At 40.5% G+C, this 20,588-nt stretch overlaps 3 protein-coding genes across 12 annotated transcripts in view; 2 read left to right on the top strand and 1 right to left on the bottom strand.

Annotated features, from left to right (window-relative positions):
- Window positions 1–15,429, top strand: part of srd5a2b (steroid-5-alpha-reductase, alpha polypeptide 2b) — a 35,182-nt gene extending 19,753 nt beyond the window's left edge. The window contains exons 5-6 of one of the 9 annotated variants that reach the window (XR_009810069.2): window positions 9,472–9,866; window positions 11,580–11,797. Coding sequence is in view for 8 of the 9 variants with exons in the window: in XM_061922935.2 (XP_061778919.1) it covers window positions 9,472–9,538 (67 nt within the window). In the remaining variant the exon portion in view is untranslated. Of the gene's footprint in view, window positions 1–9,471; window positions 11,805–14,926 lie in introns of those variants that run through there. The other 8 variants (XM_061922935.2, XM_061922855.2, XM_061923153.2 and 5 more) reach the window with 8 other exon arrangements.
- Window positions 15,365–19,423, bottom strand: mkks (MKKS centrosomal shuttling protein). Its single transcript, XM_061987882.2, has 4 exons — window positions 18,164–19,423; window positions 17,761–17,942; window positions 17,591–17,701; window positions 15,365–17,508 (listed from the first exon to the last, which is right to left on the bottom strand). Exons 1-4 carry the CDS (start codon window positions 19,146–19,148, stop codon window positions 17,101–17,103), a joined length of 1,686 nt encoding a protein of 561 aa, XP_061843866.2. The 5' UTR covers window positions 19,149–19,423; the 3' UTR covers window positions 15,365–17,100.
- Window positions 19,424–19,852: 429 nt separating this feature from the next.
- slx4ip (SLX4 interacting protein) overlaps window positions 19,853–20,588 on the top strand; it is a 70,446-nt gene continuing 69,710 nt past the window's right edge. For both annotated transcript variants that reach the window (XM_061962078.2, XM_061962000.2), the window contains exon 1: window positions 19,853–20,207. In XM_061962078.2, coding sequence (XP_061818062.1) covers window positions 20,176–20,207 — 32 coding nt within the window. In that variant the 5' untranslated portion in view covers window positions 19,853–20,175. The remainder of the gene's footprint in view (window positions 20,208–20,588) is intronic.

Here is a 20,588-nt window from a genome sequence, read left to right as displayed (position 1 = left end):
GAGGACCCTATTGGGATGGGTCATTTATGGTCCTTTAAAAGGAGATGACACCAGCAGGCATAATGGCTTCCCTGTTGCTGATGTCAATAGAATATCTATTCTAAACCTGGAGGAGTTATTAGTCAAACAGTACAACCAAGATTTCAGTGAAAGATCCAGTAAGGAAACAGAGGAAATGTCAAGAGAAGAGGAAAAGTTTCTTGATATTGTGAGCCACTCTGCAAAGATTAAAGATGAACATTAATGTTTAAACATACCTTTTAAAGAAGAAGATCCCATCATGCCGAACAACCGTTGTATTGCAGAGCAACACATCCAGAGCCTGAAACGCAAGATCAACACAAATGAAAAGTTCCATAAAGAATATACATCTTTCCTCACAGATATGATTGACACTGGCTATGCTGAATTGGTACCAGCAGACCAGCTGAATAGAAAAGATGGAAGACTCTGGTATATTCCACATCATGGTGTGCACCACTCAAAAAAAGGAACATTAAGAGTTGTTTTTGACTGTGGTGCAGTCTTTAAAGGAACATCACTGAACTGTGAATTACTTCAGGGTCCTGATCTTACCAACTCACTTGTCGGAGTCCTCATCAGATTCAGACATGAACCGGTTGCCTTGATGGCAGATATTAAAGCCATGTTCCATCAGGTTAAGGTGTCTGATAAGCATGTCGACTACTTGAGATTCTTATGGTGGCCTGACGGTGATATGCAGCAAGATCTGACTGAATATAGGATGAAGGTACATCTATTTGGAGCTGTGTCATCACCAAGTTGTGCAAATTTCGCTTTGGGGAAAACTGCTGAAGACAACCAAACTCATTTTCCACCTGATGTGACAGACACAGTACGCCATAACTTTTATGTAGATGACTGTTTACGTTCGATTCCCACAGAACAAGAAGCAGTACAATTAGTAAAAGATCTGACTTCTCTTTGCCAAATGGGTGGGTTTACTCTGTCCAAATGGATCAGCAACAGCCGTGCTGTATTAACATCTATTCCACAAGAGCACAGGGCTAAAGAAATCAAGGAGTTGGATTTGGACAAGGACAATCTACCAATGGAAAGAGCCCTAGGACTACACTGGTGTGTGGAAACTGATGTGTTCAAGTTCACAGTTGTTGTACCAGAAAGACCACACACTAGACGTGGCATTTTGTCTGTGGTCAGCTCTGTATACGACCCTTTAGTAGGACTTCTAGGACCATTTACTCTGCCAGCCAAAATGTTTTTTTGAATTGAATTATTTATTTATTATGCAGGAGCTCTGCAAGGAAAAGCTTCAATGGGATGAAACCATACCACACGTTTTCTCTCAACAGTGGACAGGATGGCTAGCAGATCTCAGCAAAATGAAGGAGTTTAAAGTTGACCGGTGCATGCAGCCTACACACTTTGGTCAAATCACACACTCACAGCTGCATCACTTTTCGGATGCCAGTGAGAGTGGCTACAGAACCGTCTCATATCTAAGACTGGAAAACAAAAACAAAGAAGTGCATGTTGCATTCATCATAGGAAAATCAAGAGTGGCACCATTAAAACAAATGACAATTCCCAGAATGGAGCTGGCTGCAGCTGTCCTCGCTGTCAAAGTTGACACAATGCTGCGAAAGGATCTACAGTTAAAACTGGACAAATCATTTTTCTGGACGGATAGCACAACCGCGCTTAAATACAAAAGCAATGAAACCAAACGCTTTAAAACATTTGTAGCAAACAGAGTCTCTTTTGTAAGGGATGCTACCAACATATCACAATGGAGATATGTGAGCACAAAGGAAAACCCTGCAGATGCAGCATCAAGAGGGCTGCCAGCAGATCGCTTCTTAGGCTACAAAAATTGGATAAGAGGACCAGATTTTCTCCGGAAAGCAAGCCAAAAATGGCCAATTTTGCGAGTTGAATCCAAAATCTCTGATGATGATCCAGAGATCAAACCTGGCATCACAGTAAATGCCATTGTCAAAAGTCAGTTGAACCCAACTAACTATTTCATCCATTACTTCTCATCCTGGATGAGACTGAAGATTACAATAGCCTGGCTTTTAAAAGTAAAGACCGCACTCTTGCAACTGACTAGGAAAAGAAAAGAAGTTCAAACTGCTGTGACTAGTGCTGAAAATGATCCTGTCAAATTAAAGAAGAAGATTGAAGAGGAGATGCAAGTATTTAAAGCCACCCTTCATGGACAGTGCTTATATTCCCAAGATCTAATCCAAGCAGAGAATGCAGTCATCTCATTCAGTCAAAGTGAAAGATTTCAAGGGGAAATGTCTGTTCTACAGACTGAGAAAAATGTCAAAAGAAACAGTCATTTGTACAAATTGGATCCAGTGCTGGAGGATGGACTTCTCAAAGTAGGTGGTCGCCAAACATCCGATTATTCTCTCTAAGGACCTCCACATATCCACACTACTATTATGCCACATCCATAAGCAACTTGGACATGCAGGAAGAAATTACATGCTGTCTTGTCTCCGCAAAAAATATTGGATCATCAAAGCCAATTCTGCTGCAAGAAAAGTCATAAATGACTGTATTGTGTGCAAACGACAGAGGAGTAAAGTATGTCAGACTTACCTTTGGAAAGAATTCAACCAGACAAACCTCCATTCACGAATGTAGCAGTGGACTACTTCGGTCCTATAGAAATCAAAAGAGGACGAAGTCTTGTTAAAAGGTATGGTGTAATTTTCACCTGCATGGCAAGCAGGGCAGTACACCTGGAAGTTGCACATATACTTGACACAGACTCCTGTATCCATGCATTAAGGAGATTCATCTGTCGAAGAGGTCAAGTTTCATCTCTGAGATCGGACAATGGTACAAACTTTGTAGGAGCGGAAAAAGAATTAAAGAAAGCATTGAACAGCTTGAATCAGGATAAAATCCAGAACGCTATGCTACAGCAAGGTATAAAGTGGAACTTTAATCCCCCTGCAGCGTCCATCACGGTGGTGTATGGGAACGACTAATCCGCATGCTACGGAGTGTATTGCGCTCTGTTCTTCATCAACAAGTACTTGATGATGAAGGATTGCAAACTTTAATGTGTGAGGTTGAAGCAATCTTAAATGACCGACCCATAACCAAATCCTCTGATGACCCCATGGACCTGGAAGCGCTGACCCCAAACCATCTTCTTTTGCTAAAAACCAATCCAATATTGCCACCTGGACTCTTTGTAAAGGAGGATCTGTACATCAAATGTAGATGGAAACAAGTACAATACATGGCAGATATCTTTTGGAAACAATGGACAAAAGAATACTTACCTTTAATCCAAGAACGTCAGCCATGGACCAGAGCCAAGAGAAGTTTTGCCCCTGGTGACATTGTGGTCGTGGTCGATTCCACTGCCCCACGAGGATCCTGGTTACTGGGGAGAATACTGGAAACTATTCCTGATGCAAAAGGTCTTGTACGCACAGTTCGACTAAAGACCAAAACCAACATACTGGAAAGACCAATAACCAAGATATGTCTCCTCCAAAAGACTGAAATTGAAGATTAATGAAGATTCAAGATTAATGAACTATAAATGCCAACATATTTTTATTTTGAAATTACGAAAAAAAACAAAGAAAAAAAAAAAAAACTGAGAAGAATCGTGTAAAAGTGTGAATTTGAATGGCTCCCTTTCAAGTAATTGTTACAGCGTAAACAATTAGGGGCCGGTGTGTAGGAGCCATTTAAGGCATCCTTATTTTTGTGTTGGCATTACTTTCTTTTGTCACTAGGTGGTGGGCTTTTTGGGGCTTTTTGGTTGAGCAGTGCAGGGAGGAAGGCATATATAGGAGCACAGGTGAGCCAAACGAGGAAGGACTCAGGTGTGGGAGCACAAACCGTTCTTATCAGCAGCAGACAACATCAGACAGCAGCAGACAACAGCAGACAGCAACAGGCAGGAGAACATATAACACAATATCACTGCAATAATCCCTGGTATGTTTCATTCACCCTGCAAGTTCGTTAATAAATATGCATAAACTGGATTTCCGACTGGACCTCACTTCATATGCAATGTTTGCTACTGCGTAGGATCACTCCCTCAAACCTGTTGAGTAATGACAATAAATTGGAACATTTGAAGGTGAAGATTGCCATTACAACCACCTTTTTTGAGCAGTTTTTCACTATTTAGAATGCCCAGAAAAGAGAGATGTGTGTGTTCCTGTCTCACATAAGGATTGTAAATGATGGGCACAATTCCCCAAAATGTACAGTTCCCTTTCACAACACACATCCACAACCCCTATGTGAAACAAAAAACATGTCTTTCCCTTTTCTGTGAATTCTAAATCTTAAAAAACTGCAAGTACGAGGTGGCTAACCATGCAGGTAATTGGGATTCATCTATTTCGCCTATAAAGCCTTCTGGAAATGCATCCAAAAACCTCCACCAACACTCCATTTACATGCCATAACCCAGTTGTTGCGACATTGTTATTGTAAGAGCTAACAGCGAGAAACTACTTTTATAGCGTCGCCTTACTTGTTAGCTGGCTAGCGTGTAGCCAGCTAATTGCTAGCTTGAGCTGCTAATAATGTTGTTTCCTACCCTCAATGAATTAAAGGAAAAGCTTGAGCTGCTGCTGCTGTATTGCCTTTGAGTTGAGAAAGTATATATATATATATATATATATATATATATATATATATATATATATATATATATATATATATATATATATATATATACACACACTATATTGCCAAAAGTATTTGGCCACCTGCCTTGACTCACATATGAACTTGAAGTGCCATCCCATTCCTAACCCATAGGGTTCAATATGATGTCGGTCCACCTTTTGCAGCTATTACAGCTTCAACTCTTCTGGGAAGGCTGTCCACAAGGTTGCAGAGTGTGTTTATAGGAATTTTCGACCATTCTTCCAAAAGCGCATTGGCCGAGAAGGCCTGGCTCTCAGTCTCCGTTCTAATTCATCCCAAAAGTGTTCTATCGGGTTCAGGTCAGGACTCTGTGCAGGCCAGTCAAGTTCATTTAACACCAGACTCTGTCATCCATGTCTTTATGGACAGTGCAGAAAGCAAGGTCCAACACACTCTGCAACCTTGTGGACAGCCTTATATAGTGTGTATATATGTATATATAAATATATATATATATATATATATATATAGTGTGTATATATGTATATATATATATATATAGAGTGTGTATATATGTATATATAGAGTGTGTATATATATATATATGTATGTATGTATATATATATATATATATATATATATATATATATATATATATATATATATATATATATATATATATATATATATATATATATATATATATATATTAGAGATATCCGATAATATCGCCCGATAAATGCGTTAAAATTTAATATCGGAAATTATCGATATCGGGTTTTTTTTATTATCGGTATAATTTTTATTTTTTATTTTTATTAAATCTACATAAAAAACACAAGATACACTTACAATTAGTGCACCAACCCAAAAAACCTCCCTCCCCCAATTACACTCATTCACCCAAAAGGGTTGTTTCTTTCTGTTAATATTCTGGTTCCTACATTATATATCAATATATATCAATACAGTCTGCAAGGGATACAGTCCGTAAGCACACATGATTGTGTGTGCTGCTGGTCCACTAATAGTACTAACCTTTAACAGTTAATTTTACTCATTTTCATTAATTACTAGTTTCTATGTAACTGTTTTTATATTGTTTTACTTTCTTTTTTATTCAAGAAAATGTTTTTAATTTATTTATCTTATTTTATTTTATAATTTTTTTTTTTTAAAGTACCTTATCTTCACCATACCTGGTTGTCCAAATAAGGCATAATAATGTGTTAATTCCACGACTGTATATATCGGTTGATATCGGTATTGGTTGATATCGGTATCGGTAATTAAAGAGTTGGACAATATCGGAATATCGGATATCGGCAAAAAGCCATTATCGGACATCCCTAATATATATATATATATATATATATATATATATATATATATATATAATAATAAATGAAAATATATATATATATATATAATAATAAATGAAACTTGTTTTGAGGGCCACATCACAGTTATAACTGCCTTCAGAGGGTGCGTAACTGAATAATATTTGAATACAAATATATAAGGAGTCGTCTTATTAATGATATTATGGTACACAATTGCCTGCTCATTTTATCATATTTTTTTTTCATACACTGTAAAAAAAAAATAAAAAATTGGGCATTTGCAAGGAAAAAACAGGCACCAGAGTTTTACCGTAAAATGTCCCGTGTTCTTTTTACAACATCACTGTATTTTACAGTACAATTCTGGCAACTGAACCGCCAGTTTTTTTTTACCGTACAATCTATTGTCCATGTTATAGTGTTCAATTTGATGGATAATAAGTGAAGTAGATATTTAAGTATTTATTCAATTTTATACATTTTGTGGAATGTATTTGTTGCATATTTGTTGCATTATTAGATAACATTAAAGTTTAAAAGATAGGCAACTGAATGCAGTATGTGTATTTTTTTGTTGTCAAATTGTAAGGAATGAATAGATTTAGTAAGAAATCATCAAGTACTTTATTGACGCACATTATTTCCAGGCTTTCGCATATGGGGTGCCGAATGTAAAAGTTCAGTCACACTTTTCTAGCAGATATATTTCTTACATTTAACTCACTTTTCTCACATTTAACACACTTTTCTCACATTTAACTCATTTTCATCACATTTAAGTTTAATTTAAATATTGACTGAAAATATTGTATCTAAAGGTTATCTCTAAACTTAAATCTTTAATCTAAATCTAAATGTTGAATCCAAATTTCAATTTTAAATCTAAACCTAAATAGTAAATCTAAATCTAAATGTTAAGTCTAAATCTAAAATGTAAATCTAAGTCTTAAATCTGAATCTAAATGTGAGCACTAAATGTTCAATCTATTCTAAGACTATATGTTAAATCTTAATATTCAAACCCCGTTTCCATATGAGTTGGGAAATTGTGTTAGATGTAAATATAAACGGAATACAATGATTTGCAAATCCTTTTCAACCCATATTCAATTGAATGCACTACAAAGACAAGATATTTGATGTTCAAACTCATAAACTTTATTTATTTTTTTGCAAATAATAATTAACTTAGAATTTCATGGCTGCAACATGTGCCAAAGTAGTTGGGAAAGGGCATGTTCACCACTGTGTTCATGGCCTTTTCTTTTAACAACACTCAGTAAACGTTTGGGAACTGAGGAGACACATTTTTTAAGCTTCTCAGGTGGAATTATTTCCCATTCTTGCTTGATGTACAGCTGACATTTTTCAACAGTCCGGGGGTCTCCGTTGTGGTATTTTAGGCTTCATAATGCGCCACACATTTTCAATGGGAGACAGGTCTGGACTACAGGCAGGCCAGTCTAGTACCCACACTCTTTTACTATGAAGCCACGTTGATGTAACACGTGGCTTGGCATTGTCTTGCTGAAATAAGCAGGGGCGTCCATGGTAACGTTGCTTGGATGGCAACATATGTTGCTCCAAAACCTGTATGTACCTTTCAGCATTAATGGCGCCTTCACAGATGTGTAAGTTACCCATGTCTTGGGCACTAATGCACTCCCATACCATCACAGATGCTGGCTTTTCAACTTTGCGCCTATAACAATCCGGATGGTTCTTTTCCTCTCTGGTCCGGAGGACACGACGTCCACAGTTTCCAAAAACTATTTGAAATGTGGACTCGTCAGACCACAGAACACTTTTCCACTTTGTATCAGTCCATCTTAAATGAGCTCAGGCCCAGCGAAGCCGACGGCGTTTCTGGGGGTTGTTGATAAACGGTTTTCGCCTTGCATAGGAGAGTTTTAACTTGCACTTACAGATGTAGCGACCAACTGTAGTTACAGACAGTGGGTTTCTGAAGTGTTCCTGAGCCCCTGTGGTGATATCCTTTACACACTGATGTCGCTTGTTGATGCAGTACAGCCTGAGGGATCGAAGGTCACAGGCTTAGCCGCTTACGTGCAGTGATTTCTCCAGATTCTCTGAACCCTTTGATGATATTACGGACCGTAGATGTTGAAATCCCTAAATTCCTTGCAATAGCTGGTTGAGAAAGGTTTTTCTTAAACTGTTCAACAATTTGCTCACGCATTTGTTGACAAAGTGGTGACCCTCGCCCCATCCTTGTTTGTGAATGACTGAGCATTTCATGGAATCTACTTTTATACCCAATCATGCCACCCACCTGTTCCCAATTTGCCTGTTCACCTGTGGGATGTTCCAAACAAGTGTTTGATGAGCATTCCTCAACTTTATCAGTATGTATTGCCACCTTTCCCAACTTCTTTGTCACGTGTTGCTGACATCAAATTCGAAAGTTACTGATTATTTGAAGAAAAAAAAATGTTTATCAGTTTGAACATCAAATATGTTGTCTTTGTAGCATATTCAACTGAATATGGGTTGAAAATGATTTACAAATCATTGTATTACGTTTATATTTACATCTAACACAATTTCCCAACTCATATGGAAACAAGGTTTGTAGATTGTCACTGAAGGCATCAAAACTATGACACCTGTGAAGTCAAAACCCTTTCAAGTGACTACCTCTTGAAGCTCATCGAGAGAATTCCAAGAGTTTGCAAAACAGTAATCAGAGCAAAAGGTGGCTATTTTGAAGAAACTAGAATACAAAACATGTTTTCAATTATTTCACCTTTTTTTTTGTTAAGTACATACGGTAACTCCATATGTGAGCAAGCAAGCAAGAATGGGAAAGAATTCCACCTGAGAAGCTTAAAAAAAGTGTCTCCTCAGTTCCCAAACGTTTACTGAGTGTTGATAAAAGGAAAGGCCATGTAACACAGTGGTGAGCATGCCCTTTCCCAACTACTTTGGCACGTGTTGCAGCCATGAAATTCTAAGTTAATTATTATTTGCAAAAAAAAAAATTAAATTTATGAGTTTGAACCTCAAATATCTTGTCTTTGTAGTGCATTCAATTGAATATGGGTTGAAAAGGATTTGCAAATCATTGTATTCCGTTTATATTTACATCTAACACAATTTCCCAACTCATAAGGACAGGGGCGCCGCTAGGGATTTTGGGCCCCATGAAAATAATCTTTACAGGGCCCCCAACACAGTGTCATTATTTTTTCTGTATTATAATTTCATCATCATTAGGGGCCTCTCTGGGCCCCTCTCCATCATGGGCCCCTAGAATCCGTCTCCTTTACCCACTCTTTTCGGCGCCCCTGCATAAGGAAACGGGTTTGTACAATGCAAATAGTCATGAAAATAAAGAAATGCATTGAAATGAGAAGGTGTATCCAAACTTTTGGCCTGTACTGTATATATATATATATATATATATATATATATATATATATATGCTAAGTATACGACATACCAACTGAGTGATAGTGTCTACTTTGCTGTTTTGTAGGTTTTACAAGAGGAACTTCAAGGACTACCCAAAGTATCGAAAAGCTTTGATCCCCTTTCTACTTTGAGGAGAAGCATTAAGATGTCAGTAAGGGCTGCAGAGCAAAGTACTGCATAGATTTGTATTTGTGTTCAAGCTAATTTTACTCCCCAAGAATGAATAGCAATTGTAAATTGCAGGTCTACCCATCAAGCGTGGTCACAGTGAGTCACGTTGAAAACATCATGCATGGATATGATGCAGGAGTGCTACACTCTTGTCTTACTAGATTGCAATCGTCCGATAGGACAGTTATTGGTCCTAAGGATTCAGCGAAGGTGGCATCCAATTAACTGCTCTCTCTCCTAGACGGGTTCCAACCAGGTCCAAAGGATAAAATACAGAGAATTGTGGAGGTATTCTTTGGGCTAGGAAATAAAACTAACACGAGGTCACTTTTAAGTAGCACACTATCTTCACCATATTGTAAAGTAAAAGGAAGTATACTGTATGTTGCTTCAGAGATAGAAATAGAAAACTTTTCGGTTATCAGAAAATACAGGAATAAACATGGTGGGGGCGTTTGTATGTATATTCACCAGGATATAAAATACATAACTCGCACTGATCTTAACCACAATGACCTTGAATCTGTGTGGGCGGAAATCAAATTTTAAAACGCTAAGCCGGTACTGATAGGGACTGTTCACAGACCCCCTAATCAGAGTGATTTCTATGGGGCTTTGGAGAAGTGCTTAGCTGGGGCAGACAACATGGAGAAAATTATAACTGGGGATCTGAACACAGATATTCAACGCAGAGATGCGCCTGTCTTCAGATCCTACAGCAAGTTTTGTAATCGACACAGTCTTTCCCAGCTAATAACACTACCTACAAGGGTGTGTGATTCCACCCAATCAACCATAGATCTCATTCTCACTTCAGACCGGCTTAAAATAAAAAATAGTGGGGTCATGATCTGTGGTCTTAGCGACCACTATCTAACCTTCTGCACCCGCAAAATAGCTAAACCCAAAGCCAATGGCCACATAACAGCCCAATCCAGATCCCTTAAAAAATACTACAGTGATAATATCATTTTAAAATTAGAAGAGTGGGACTGGTCCCCTGTGCTCACGAGCAACCTGGTCGATGTTGCTTGGGATCGCTTCAAAACAGCGTTCCTAAAGATGCTAAATGACATGGCTCCCGTGAAAACAGTCAGGATCAAAGCCCGCTCTGAACCATGGATGAATCCGGACCTACTAGCTGCCATAAAAGACAAAGACAGAAAATACTCCGAATACCATAAGTGTAAAACAGAAGTAGATAAACAACCCAATAATAACAACCTCAAATCACTCCTTTCAACTCTCAAAAAGCAATGCAATAAATTGAGAAATAAGTCAACTAACCTGACTAAATCCTTTAAAAAAAATTACATTTACGACAAAATAGAGGAAAACACAAATAAGCCACGTGACCTCTGGAAAATTCTCAACAACCAGCTTCCCGGTCAGGCCAAAAACTTAAAACCAGACTCACCAACATCAAGGAGGGTGACTCCCTCATTACAGACAAAATGGAGGTAGCAAGCAGACTTAAAACGCCTGTTTCACCAGCATAGCCGCAACTCTTGTCAACAAGCTGTCCCACCACTCTGGTCGCTTTGGTGTAGAACACATTAAAGCCTTCTACAGAAAGCTAGGAGTATCGAACAATGATTTCAAATTAGAAATGGTCTCAGCGGAAGAGGTGCTTAAAAAATTGAGCGCGCTCCACCCAAACAAGGCCACCGGCCTTGACAATATCCCCTCCAGATTCCTCAGGGACTCTGCCTCCATCATTGCCCCAATCATCACGCACATAACAAACCTCTCAATTTCACAAGGCCAAGTACCAAAAGATTTTAAGATAGCAAGAGTAACCCCCCTCTTTAAAAAAGGAAGCAAATTGGAACCTGGCAACTATCGACCTGTTTCTATTCTCAGTTCCATTTCGAAAGTAATGGTAAAAAATAGTTTATGAACAGGTCGATGGTTACCTTGCCACCAATAAACTCATGTACAAATTCCAATCCGGCTTCAGAACTAACCAGTCCACTAACACATGCCTTCTCTATCTGACAGACCACATCAAACATGAGGTGGACGCGGGCAAATACTGCGGCATGGTCATGCTGGACCTTCAGAAGGCCTTTGACACCGTTGACCACGCTATACTGTTGGATAAGCTCAGAGCAATCGGATTTGACAAAACCTCATCGAGCTGGATGCAATCTTACTTGGAGGGGAGGGAACAGGTGGTAGAGGTGAACGGCACCGTGTCTCCCCCCCCCCCCCCCCCCCTCAGTGAGCTGTGGAGTCCCCCAAGGCAGTATATTGGGGCCTTTACTGTTCCTAGTATACATAAACGACTTGTCATCAGCATGCGACTGTGAATTGTTCTTGTTTGCGGATGACTCGGCCCTGCTGGTATCAGACAGGGACAAGTCACAGGTGGAGAAAATCCTCAGTACTGAACTCTGTAGAACTTGCACCTGGCTCGCTGACAACAAGCTATCCATTCACTTGGGTAAAACAGAATCCATCCTGTTTGGGTCCCACATAAACCTTAAAGTCAATGACTTCTCTATAAAAGTGGGTGACATTGTTATCACCAGGAAGGATGAGGTCACCTACCTAGGTTCCATTCTGGAGGCTAATCTTTCCTGTGATAAAATGGCAACCAAGGTAATCAAAAAGGTCAACCAACGAACGAGATTTCTCTATAGAATCTCCTCTCTGGTCAACAAAAGCACCATGAAGATTCTGGCGGGAACTCTCGTTCAACCCTTTTTTGATTACGCATGCACCTCTTGGTACCCTAGCACCTCCAAAACCCTCAAATCTAAACTCCAAACATCCCAGAACAAGCTAGTCAGATTACTTCTAGACCTCCACCCCAGATCCCACCTCTCTCCTACCCACTTCTCCAAAGTGGGCTGGCTCAGGGTGGAGGACAGAGTAAAACAACTTGCACTGAGCCTAGTCTGTAAAATCCGCTACACCTCCCTGATACCGAAGTACATGTCAAACTACTTCCTTAACGTAAATGACCGCCATAACCACAACACCAGGGGGAGCTCTACTAACCATGTTAAACCCAGATTCCGATCTAACAAAGGTCTTAACTCATTCTCTTTCTATGCCACATCAATGTGGAATGCGCTCCCAACAGGTGTAAAAGAAAGGGCATCTCTATTCTCCTTCAAAACCGCAATAAAAGTACACCTCCTGGCAACTTCAACCCTAAACTAACACCCTCCCTGCATTGTTAATAATCAAATGTAAACAATCAAATGCAGATATTTTTCTTATGCCTTATGATCTCTCTCTCTCTCTCTGTCCACTACTTGCTGTACATATCCTACCAAGTCAGACCTACACTGTTTTCAATATCCATTTCTCTGTTCTCAATTGCTGATGATAACAACCAAACCTAAACACATCCCGAATTGTAAATAATGTAAATAATTCAATGTATACACCCTGATGATTATCTTGTGTGATGACTGTATTATGATGATAGTATATATGATAGTATATATCTGTATCATGAATCAATTTAAGTGGACCCTGACATAAACAAGTTGAAAAACTTATTTGGGTGTTACCAGTTAGTGGTCAATTGTACAGAATATGTACTTCACTGTGCAACCTACTAATAAAAGTCTCAACCAATCAATCAATCATGATTTCAATATAATTCTGTATGCTTCAGTAGTTAAAAGTTTTGCATCAAACAATATGCATGCATGCTGAGTAGCTAAGTAGTGGCTCAAAAATGTATCTACAAAAAAAGAGCCTTGCAGAAAAAGTTTGAGAACCAAATGTATAATTTACCAGAGGGGTCTTCAACATTTTTCAAGGCCAAGAACCACAAAAGTAGTGGTGAGACAGACGGAAGGGGGATCTCAACCTGTATAAAATTGATTGTGCTTTAAATTAAACCGGTCCAACAGGTACCTTTTTATCGAGCAATACTAGGATACTCAATACAGTATAGCATTGCTTATTGCTATACAATTGCTTACACAATTGTGGAAAACCTCATGCGTGGTCCCCATCCCCAAGTGCACGCGACCCAGCACGTCGAAGGACTACAGGCCGGTGGCTCTAACCTCCCATATCATGAAGACCATGGAGAGGTTGGTCCTGGAACAACTCTGCCCTACAGTCAAGCCTCACCTGGACCCACTCCAATTTGCCTACCAGCCCCGACTGGGAGTGGAGGACGCAGTCATCTACCTGCTGAACCGAGCCCACACTCACCTAGATAAGCCTGCGAGCAGTGTGAGGGTCATGTTTTTTGACTTCTCCACTGCTTTTAATACCATACGGCCTGGACTACTGGGTGTGAAGTTGGAGACGATGCAGGTGGAGGCCCCTTTGGTGTCCTGGGTTGTTGATTACCTGACTGACAGACCACAGTACGTGCGACTGCAGGACTGTGTGTCTGACAGGCTGGTCAGCAACACCGGGGCCCCGCAGGGCACAGTCCTCTCCCCCTTCCTCTTCACCATCTACACCACCGATTTCCATTATCACTCGAGTCCTGCCACCTTCAGAAGTTTTCTGATGACTCTGCGATAGTGGGGTGTATTGAGGATGGATGATGAGGAATACAGGGCATTGGTGGAGGACTTTGTCACATGGTGTGTAAAGGACCACCTCCAGCTTAATGTGACAAAGACCAAGGAGCTGGTTGTGGACCTGGGAAGGAGGAAGAGTACTCCGGCGACCCCTGTTTCCATCAGGGGGGTCGATGTGGACATGGTTGAGGATTATAAATACCTTGGAGTACACATCGACAACAAGCATGTGTATGGGTCAAAACACGCGGAGGCACTCTACAAGAAGGGACAGAGCCGCCTCTACTTCCTCAGGAGGCTAGGATCCTTCAACGTCTGTACAAAGATGTTGACGATGTTCTACGAGTCGGTGGTGGCGGGCGCCTTCTTGTACGCCGTGGCCTGCTGGGGCAGCGGGCTGAGAGCGAGGGACGCAAACAGACTGGACAAGTTGGTAGAGAAGGCCAATAATGTGGTGGGAGTGGAGCTAGACTCTCTGGCGGTGGTGTCAGAGAGGAGAAGTCTAGCAAAACTCCTAGCCATTATGGACAACACCTCCCACCCACTACACTCGGACCTTGCGGGGAGAATGAGCACTTTCAGTGGAAGGTTCAGACTCCCAAAATTCAACACGGAACGACACAGGAGGTCCTTCATACCGACGGCCATCAGACTGTATAATGCATATGTTCCTTCTTGACTGCACTTAAATGTAGAATATATTTATATTATTTACATATTATATATATATAATATATTATATATATTATGTATTATTATTCTTGTCTATTGTGAGCGAACTGTGGTGCTGAATTTCCCCCAGGGATCAATAAAGTACTTTCTATTCTATTCTATACACATCAGACCAAGATAGGCTGCCTAAGGAAACCCATGGTGCAACGCACAGTGCCAGTACCCTGTACGGCACCTGATGAGACGGAGGAGGATCCAGGCCCGGACACTCCCCACAGTGCCCAGAACCTCCAAGCACCACCGGCGCAACCCCAAAGCAGACCGTCAGAGGGGGGGACGCGTGGCGTAGAGCGCTACCTGGACACAAGTCGAGGGACTGATCACCCTCGGCTGGGTCGCCCGGGAGAGGGTGTTTGATTAAGACCCGAAACACCATATGACCCCGGGAGAATCACTGATGATGTGTCCAGGTTGCACCGTGAGGTGTATTATAAAACTAAAACTATTTTTAGAAGTGTGTATAAATGTGAAACATGTGCAGGACTGAATTCATGTTATGTTGTATCCTACCATATGTAAGCTTAGAGAAAACTTTTTGAGCTTTGCGTGAGTCCTCAATTTTTATTCAGTTGTATTCCAAAGTTGCAATCATTAAAGTTCCTTCTTTTCCTCTATCCTCTTGTTGTGGGGCAGACTGGCTCATACATGCCCATCAATGCTATAATGCTCCGCCGTCGACATTTCAAATAAAAAGTAGCATATAGTTCTAACTTACCATATTTTTCGGACTATAAGTCGCATTTTTTTCATAGTTTGGCCGGGGGTGCGACTTATACTCAGGAGCGACTATGTGTGAAATTATTAACACATTACCGTAAAATATCAAATAATATTATTTATCTCATTCACGTAAGAGACTAGACGTATAAGATTTCATGGGATTTAGCGATTAGGAGTGACAGATTGTTTGGTAAACGTATAGCATGTTCTATATGTTATAGTTATTTGAATGACTCTTACCATAATATGTTATGTTAACATTCCAGGCACGTTCTCAGTTGGTTATTTATGCATCATATAACGTAAACTTATTCAGCCTGTTGTTCACTATTCTTTATTTATTTTAAATTGCCTTTCAAATGTCTATTCTTGGTGTTGGGTTTTATCAAATCAATTTCCCCAAAAAATGCGACTTATACTCACTCCAGTGCGACTTATATATGTTTTTTTTTCCTTCTTTATTATGCATTTTCGGCCGGTGCGACTTATCCTCCGGTGCGACTTATACTCCGAAAAATACGGTATTTCTGTCAGTAGACTTGATTATGAAAGCGACAAAAAAATACAACATGGCTGACGTGATGGAGACGCAATCCAAGCGGGTTTGGCTTTGAGAAGGGCCCCCCCACGTAAATAAGACCACCCACAAAATGACGCATCAGAAAGCGCCTAGAAAATGGTCTGTAAACCATAATCTATGCAACATTTGGACTAAAGCACCACCATTGCATCGGGGCGGTATAGCTCGGTTGGTAGAGCGGCCCGCTTCCGCCATCCTAGTCACTGCCGTTGTGTCCTTGGGCAAGACACTTTACCCACCTGCTCCCAGTGCCACCCACACTGGTTTAAATGTAACTTAGATATTGGGTTTCACAATGTAAAGCGCTTTGAGTTGCTTGAGAAAAAGCGCTATATAAATGTAATTCACTTCACACTTCACTGCATATTATGTAGACCACAATGAACTGTTTTAAATGTCAAAAAACTCATAATATCACCACAATATGCTTGTCGCAAACCGCTCTTGCCCTTTTGAGTTAGTTCTTATCTTGTATTATATATCGCACATCGAGGACAACATTTGCGGTTTCTACCGCAACTTGTAAAGCGCCTTGAAAATGGTCTGTAAACCATAATCTATGCAACATTTGGACTAAAGCACCACCATTGCATGTTATGTAGACCAGTGGTCCCCAACCACCGGGCCGCGGCCTGGTACCGGTCCATACCGGGCCGCACAAGAAAAAAAATATTTATTTTTATTTTTAATTTTTTAATTAAATCTACATAAAAACAGAATATATACACTAGATATCAATGTATATCAATACAGTCTGCAGGGATACAGTCCTTAAGCACACATGATTGTATTTCTTTATTATTATAAAAAAAAAAAAAAAAAAATCCCCCCCAGGTCCGCGGACAAATTTTCAAGCGTTGACCGGTCCACAGCTAAAAAAAGGTTGGGGACCACTGATGTAGACCACAATGAACTGTTTTAAATGTCAAAAAACTCATAACATCACCACAATATGCTTGTCGCAAACCGCTCTTGCCCTTTTGAGTTAGTTCTTATCTTGTATTATATATCGCACATCGAGGACAACATTTGCGGTTTCTACCGCAACTTGTAAAGCGTTGAGCTTTGCTGTGAAAGAGTCGAGCACGCGTGGCTTCACCTTATCGCCTCCAGACAGTGACCCCGGGGAGAACACTGGGTATTTAGTGTTCAAGTGGCTCCACATTGGACTTTGGTCACTTTTCATCAGTCCGCAGCCACAGCTGTTGAAGCAAGCCTCGGCGTCCTCTGGGAGAGTCCAATGGTGAGCGCAAGTCAGATCAATGAGAGAACTCTCACTGTCGTGCTGTAGCGATGCAGCCGCCGAATCGAGAGCGCTGCAGAACGCCTCCACTCCAAGCAGGTATTCTGCCTTTGAGCAGCCGAGCATTGATGCACTTCCAGCTGCGTCACACTAGGATTAGATCGTAGTGCAATTAAGATGACGCATCAAGAAGACCGCCATGTGGTGGGTGAGCAAACAGGATGGATCGTACCTGTTGTCTGATGTACGCAGCTAAGTGGGTCTCTGTGCACCCACCTCCGAGCAAAGCAAACGGTTCCTTCAGGGCGAGACGCAAAACATGCTCCGTCTTCTGGCACGCCACCTGTGAAAGCCACACAGACATTTACAGTCCATATATCATGTCATTTAACTTAATCATACCTTCAATTCATTTAACATGGTCTCGTTCCTGTGACAGAGGACTGTGGAGCAGATCACCGACTCCTCCGACGGATATAAATGCAGCATTGTCTTGGATCCAAACTGTCTAGAAGTGGTAATCGCCACCTTTCCATAGGCTTGAGGAGGGATTATCGTGTGCAACGTTGCCACTGGTTGGGACCCTTTTAAAATAAAGAACAGTAACAAATGATCTATATATCAATCAATGTTTACTTATATAGCCCTTAATCACAAATGTCTCAAAAGGCTGCACAAGCCGCAACGACATCCTCAGCTCAGATCCCACATCAGGGCAAGAAAAAAACTCAACCCAATGGGATGACAATGAGAAACCTTGGAGGGGACCGGTGCTATACGACATGACGGATCAAGTTGTGCTTACCTGTGAGTTGCGTAAGAGGCTGCATGAGATTAATCCCCACTCGCTCTATGACTATGATGCCGAGACTCCTTAGGTATTGCTGCAAGACCGGGTGGATAACCTTCTGGCACATGAATATCTTAACACCATCTTCCATTGCCCGTTTGCCAATCCCAAGGAGCTGATTCAGGATGTCAGAGTCCATGTCTGCACCGCGGTGCACCTCAATTGTTCCATCTCCTACTTCGGAAAGATCTCCAGCGAGGGATGTACTGAACAATACCATTCGCATGGGAATAGCAGGGGGAGTCCTCATTTCTGAGTACTCATAGTCATTCGGCATGTCTACTAATATGCCTGGAAACACTGCAGAGTCCATCACAGGAAGGCCATCAATGGACACAATCAGGGTCGTGCCTAGAGTTACTACGCCATTGCTGTGGGAAGGTACTGTGAGTAAAAATGCTTGCACTGCTAACCTGCTGATGTGAAGGGCTTCATGCTCTGTTAGTCTACAGGCGGGTTTGCTGCAGAGAACACTGCGAGCCAACGTGATCAAGTCATCGCTGCTGCAAAAATCGAGCCTCACTTTACAGCCGCAGTCTTCTTGTTGGAGGTAACTAATGCACAGACCCAACAGGTGTTTGTACACACCGGTGGTCACCTTTCCTTTAAGGTCAAGCTGTTTGACTCCCTCAATAAGAGCAACACAAACTATGGCTGCGAACAAGCCGCAGTCACTGAAACGACAGACGTGATTGCGAACGGAGGCTAAAATGAGATTTAGGAGCGGTTGTGATGAGGAAATGGATGAAAGTAGAAGTGATGACGTTGACGTGGTCACAACTTGCCCTCCGATGTTGTTGTGGATGTGTTTTAGTCTCCCCGAAGGACCAAAACAAGATCTAAAAAGCTGACCCAGAAGATTAACTTTGTCCAAGATGTCACTCGTGTCCAAGGGCAGGTCCGTGCAAACAGCTTGTGATTTCTTGGCCAGTCGAGACATCACTCTTCCCGAAATGTCTCATTGAAATCGCTTCTAAGTTTAATTCGATTTACATATTAGTGGAAAAACTTGTTGGGCATGAAGGTGACTGTAACGTGCTGAGAACGGATATGACGCGCCAGATGCACGACGGACCTTTTGTGATGTAACACCACTACTGTTATGCCGGCTATGTAAACAACCGGGTTGAAATAGAACATGTTCCAGTCATAACTACCCAGTGTATTATTTATACATATACAATAATACTTCAGTGACTACTGCTTTATCACCGAAATTGCCGCTCAATTTCGTTGTTTCCATGCAACGACAATAAAGGTATTCTGATTCTGATAACGGAAGTGACGTCTTCCAATAATGTAAACTACGGCTGTGCCTGATTAAAAGTAACTGTCCAGCTAATAAAAAAAGTTCACAAAGTCATGCAAAAAATATATTGTTTTAACATTACAATAAAATTGATGCACTTTAAACAAAAAAGTAAATCCGGGTTGAATGTTATCTGTTCGATTATTTATTGTGTCGAACCTAATACAGGCTTCTACATAGGCTACTTTTTCCCCCACAGTGTTGGGGCTTGTTGCTTCTTCACATCATACGGTCGCATAATCGTGAATATATATATTTTTTCTGTTTTTTTACTTAGTAAAGATTGTTTTAATGTGGACAACTAAATCTATATAATCAGTAAATAAATAAATTAGTGAACAAGTGAGTGAACACGACATTGGAAGATCGGCTACTGGACGTCAATGTGACGTCATATTCTGTCGCCTTACTCTCTTGACAGAAATTCAAAACTACTGGCGGTAGAAAATCTATGTTTACCTTTTATACATTTTACCTTAGTAGTATTCTCAATAATAATTACAAATGATACAAAATGTCGGATTCTTTTTGCTGAAATAACATTCCCTGATTGTTGGACGTTGTCTTACTGCCTACTGATTTACTTTACTTTTCTGTTTTTATTTGTATAACGTGTACACTGACTGGAGTTTTCAGGGAAACTGCTTCACTTTGTTGAATGCAATGGCTCCTCTCAAATTTGTCATTAAGGTAAGTCAAACGTTTAACAATGTTACTTTTTAACTACATGTATGTGTATAGTTGCACAGTACAGTATTGCAATATTGTATGCCAGGTGCTTCTTCTGTGTTTGTAATCCTATTTAAATGGAAGTAGTTGTGGAAAATGGTAAGAAAAATAACAGCAACATTTTCTAAACACAACTAAACGTTACTGACAGTAACCTATTCATTATTTAGAAATTTATTTTGACCTGTCGCTTGTACAACAAACAAAATCACAAGTCACATGTCCATGTAAGTTCACAAAAAAATGTGAGTGGACATTGTGTGTGATTTTTGCTGACTTCAATAATTATAGGATACTTTAACGGTGACATTCATTTCATTCGATTTTAGACACTCAGTGGCA

Source organism: Nerophis lumbriciformis, linkage group LG02, assembly GCF_033978685.3.
Source record: "Nerophis lumbriciformis linkage group LG02, RoL_Nlum_v2.1, whole genome shotgun sequence".
NCBI lineage: Eukaryota > Metazoa > Chordata > Actinopteri > Syngnathiformes > Syngnathidae > Nerophis > Nerophis lumbriciformis.
Note: the sequence above shows the minus strand (reverse complement) of the source record. Positions and strands in the feature narration are given on the sequence as shown.

What these genes read in the sequence shown, in the direction of transcription:
- mkks (XM_061987882.2), bottom strand. Translation starts at nt 19,148, where the DNA reads ATGTCTCGACTGGCCAAGAAATCACAAGCTGTTTGCACGGACCTGCCC. An exon ending in GCCTCTTACGCAACTCACAG is followed by an intron (nt 17,943 to 18,163) that starts GTAAGCACAACT and finishes TTATTTTAAAAG; the next exon opens with GGTCCCAACCAGTGGCAACG. An exon ending in CTGCGTACATCAGACAACAG is followed by an intron (nt 17,509 to 17,590) that starts GTACGATCCATC and finishes ATCTAATCCTAG; the next exon opens with TGTGACGCAGCTGGAAGTGC.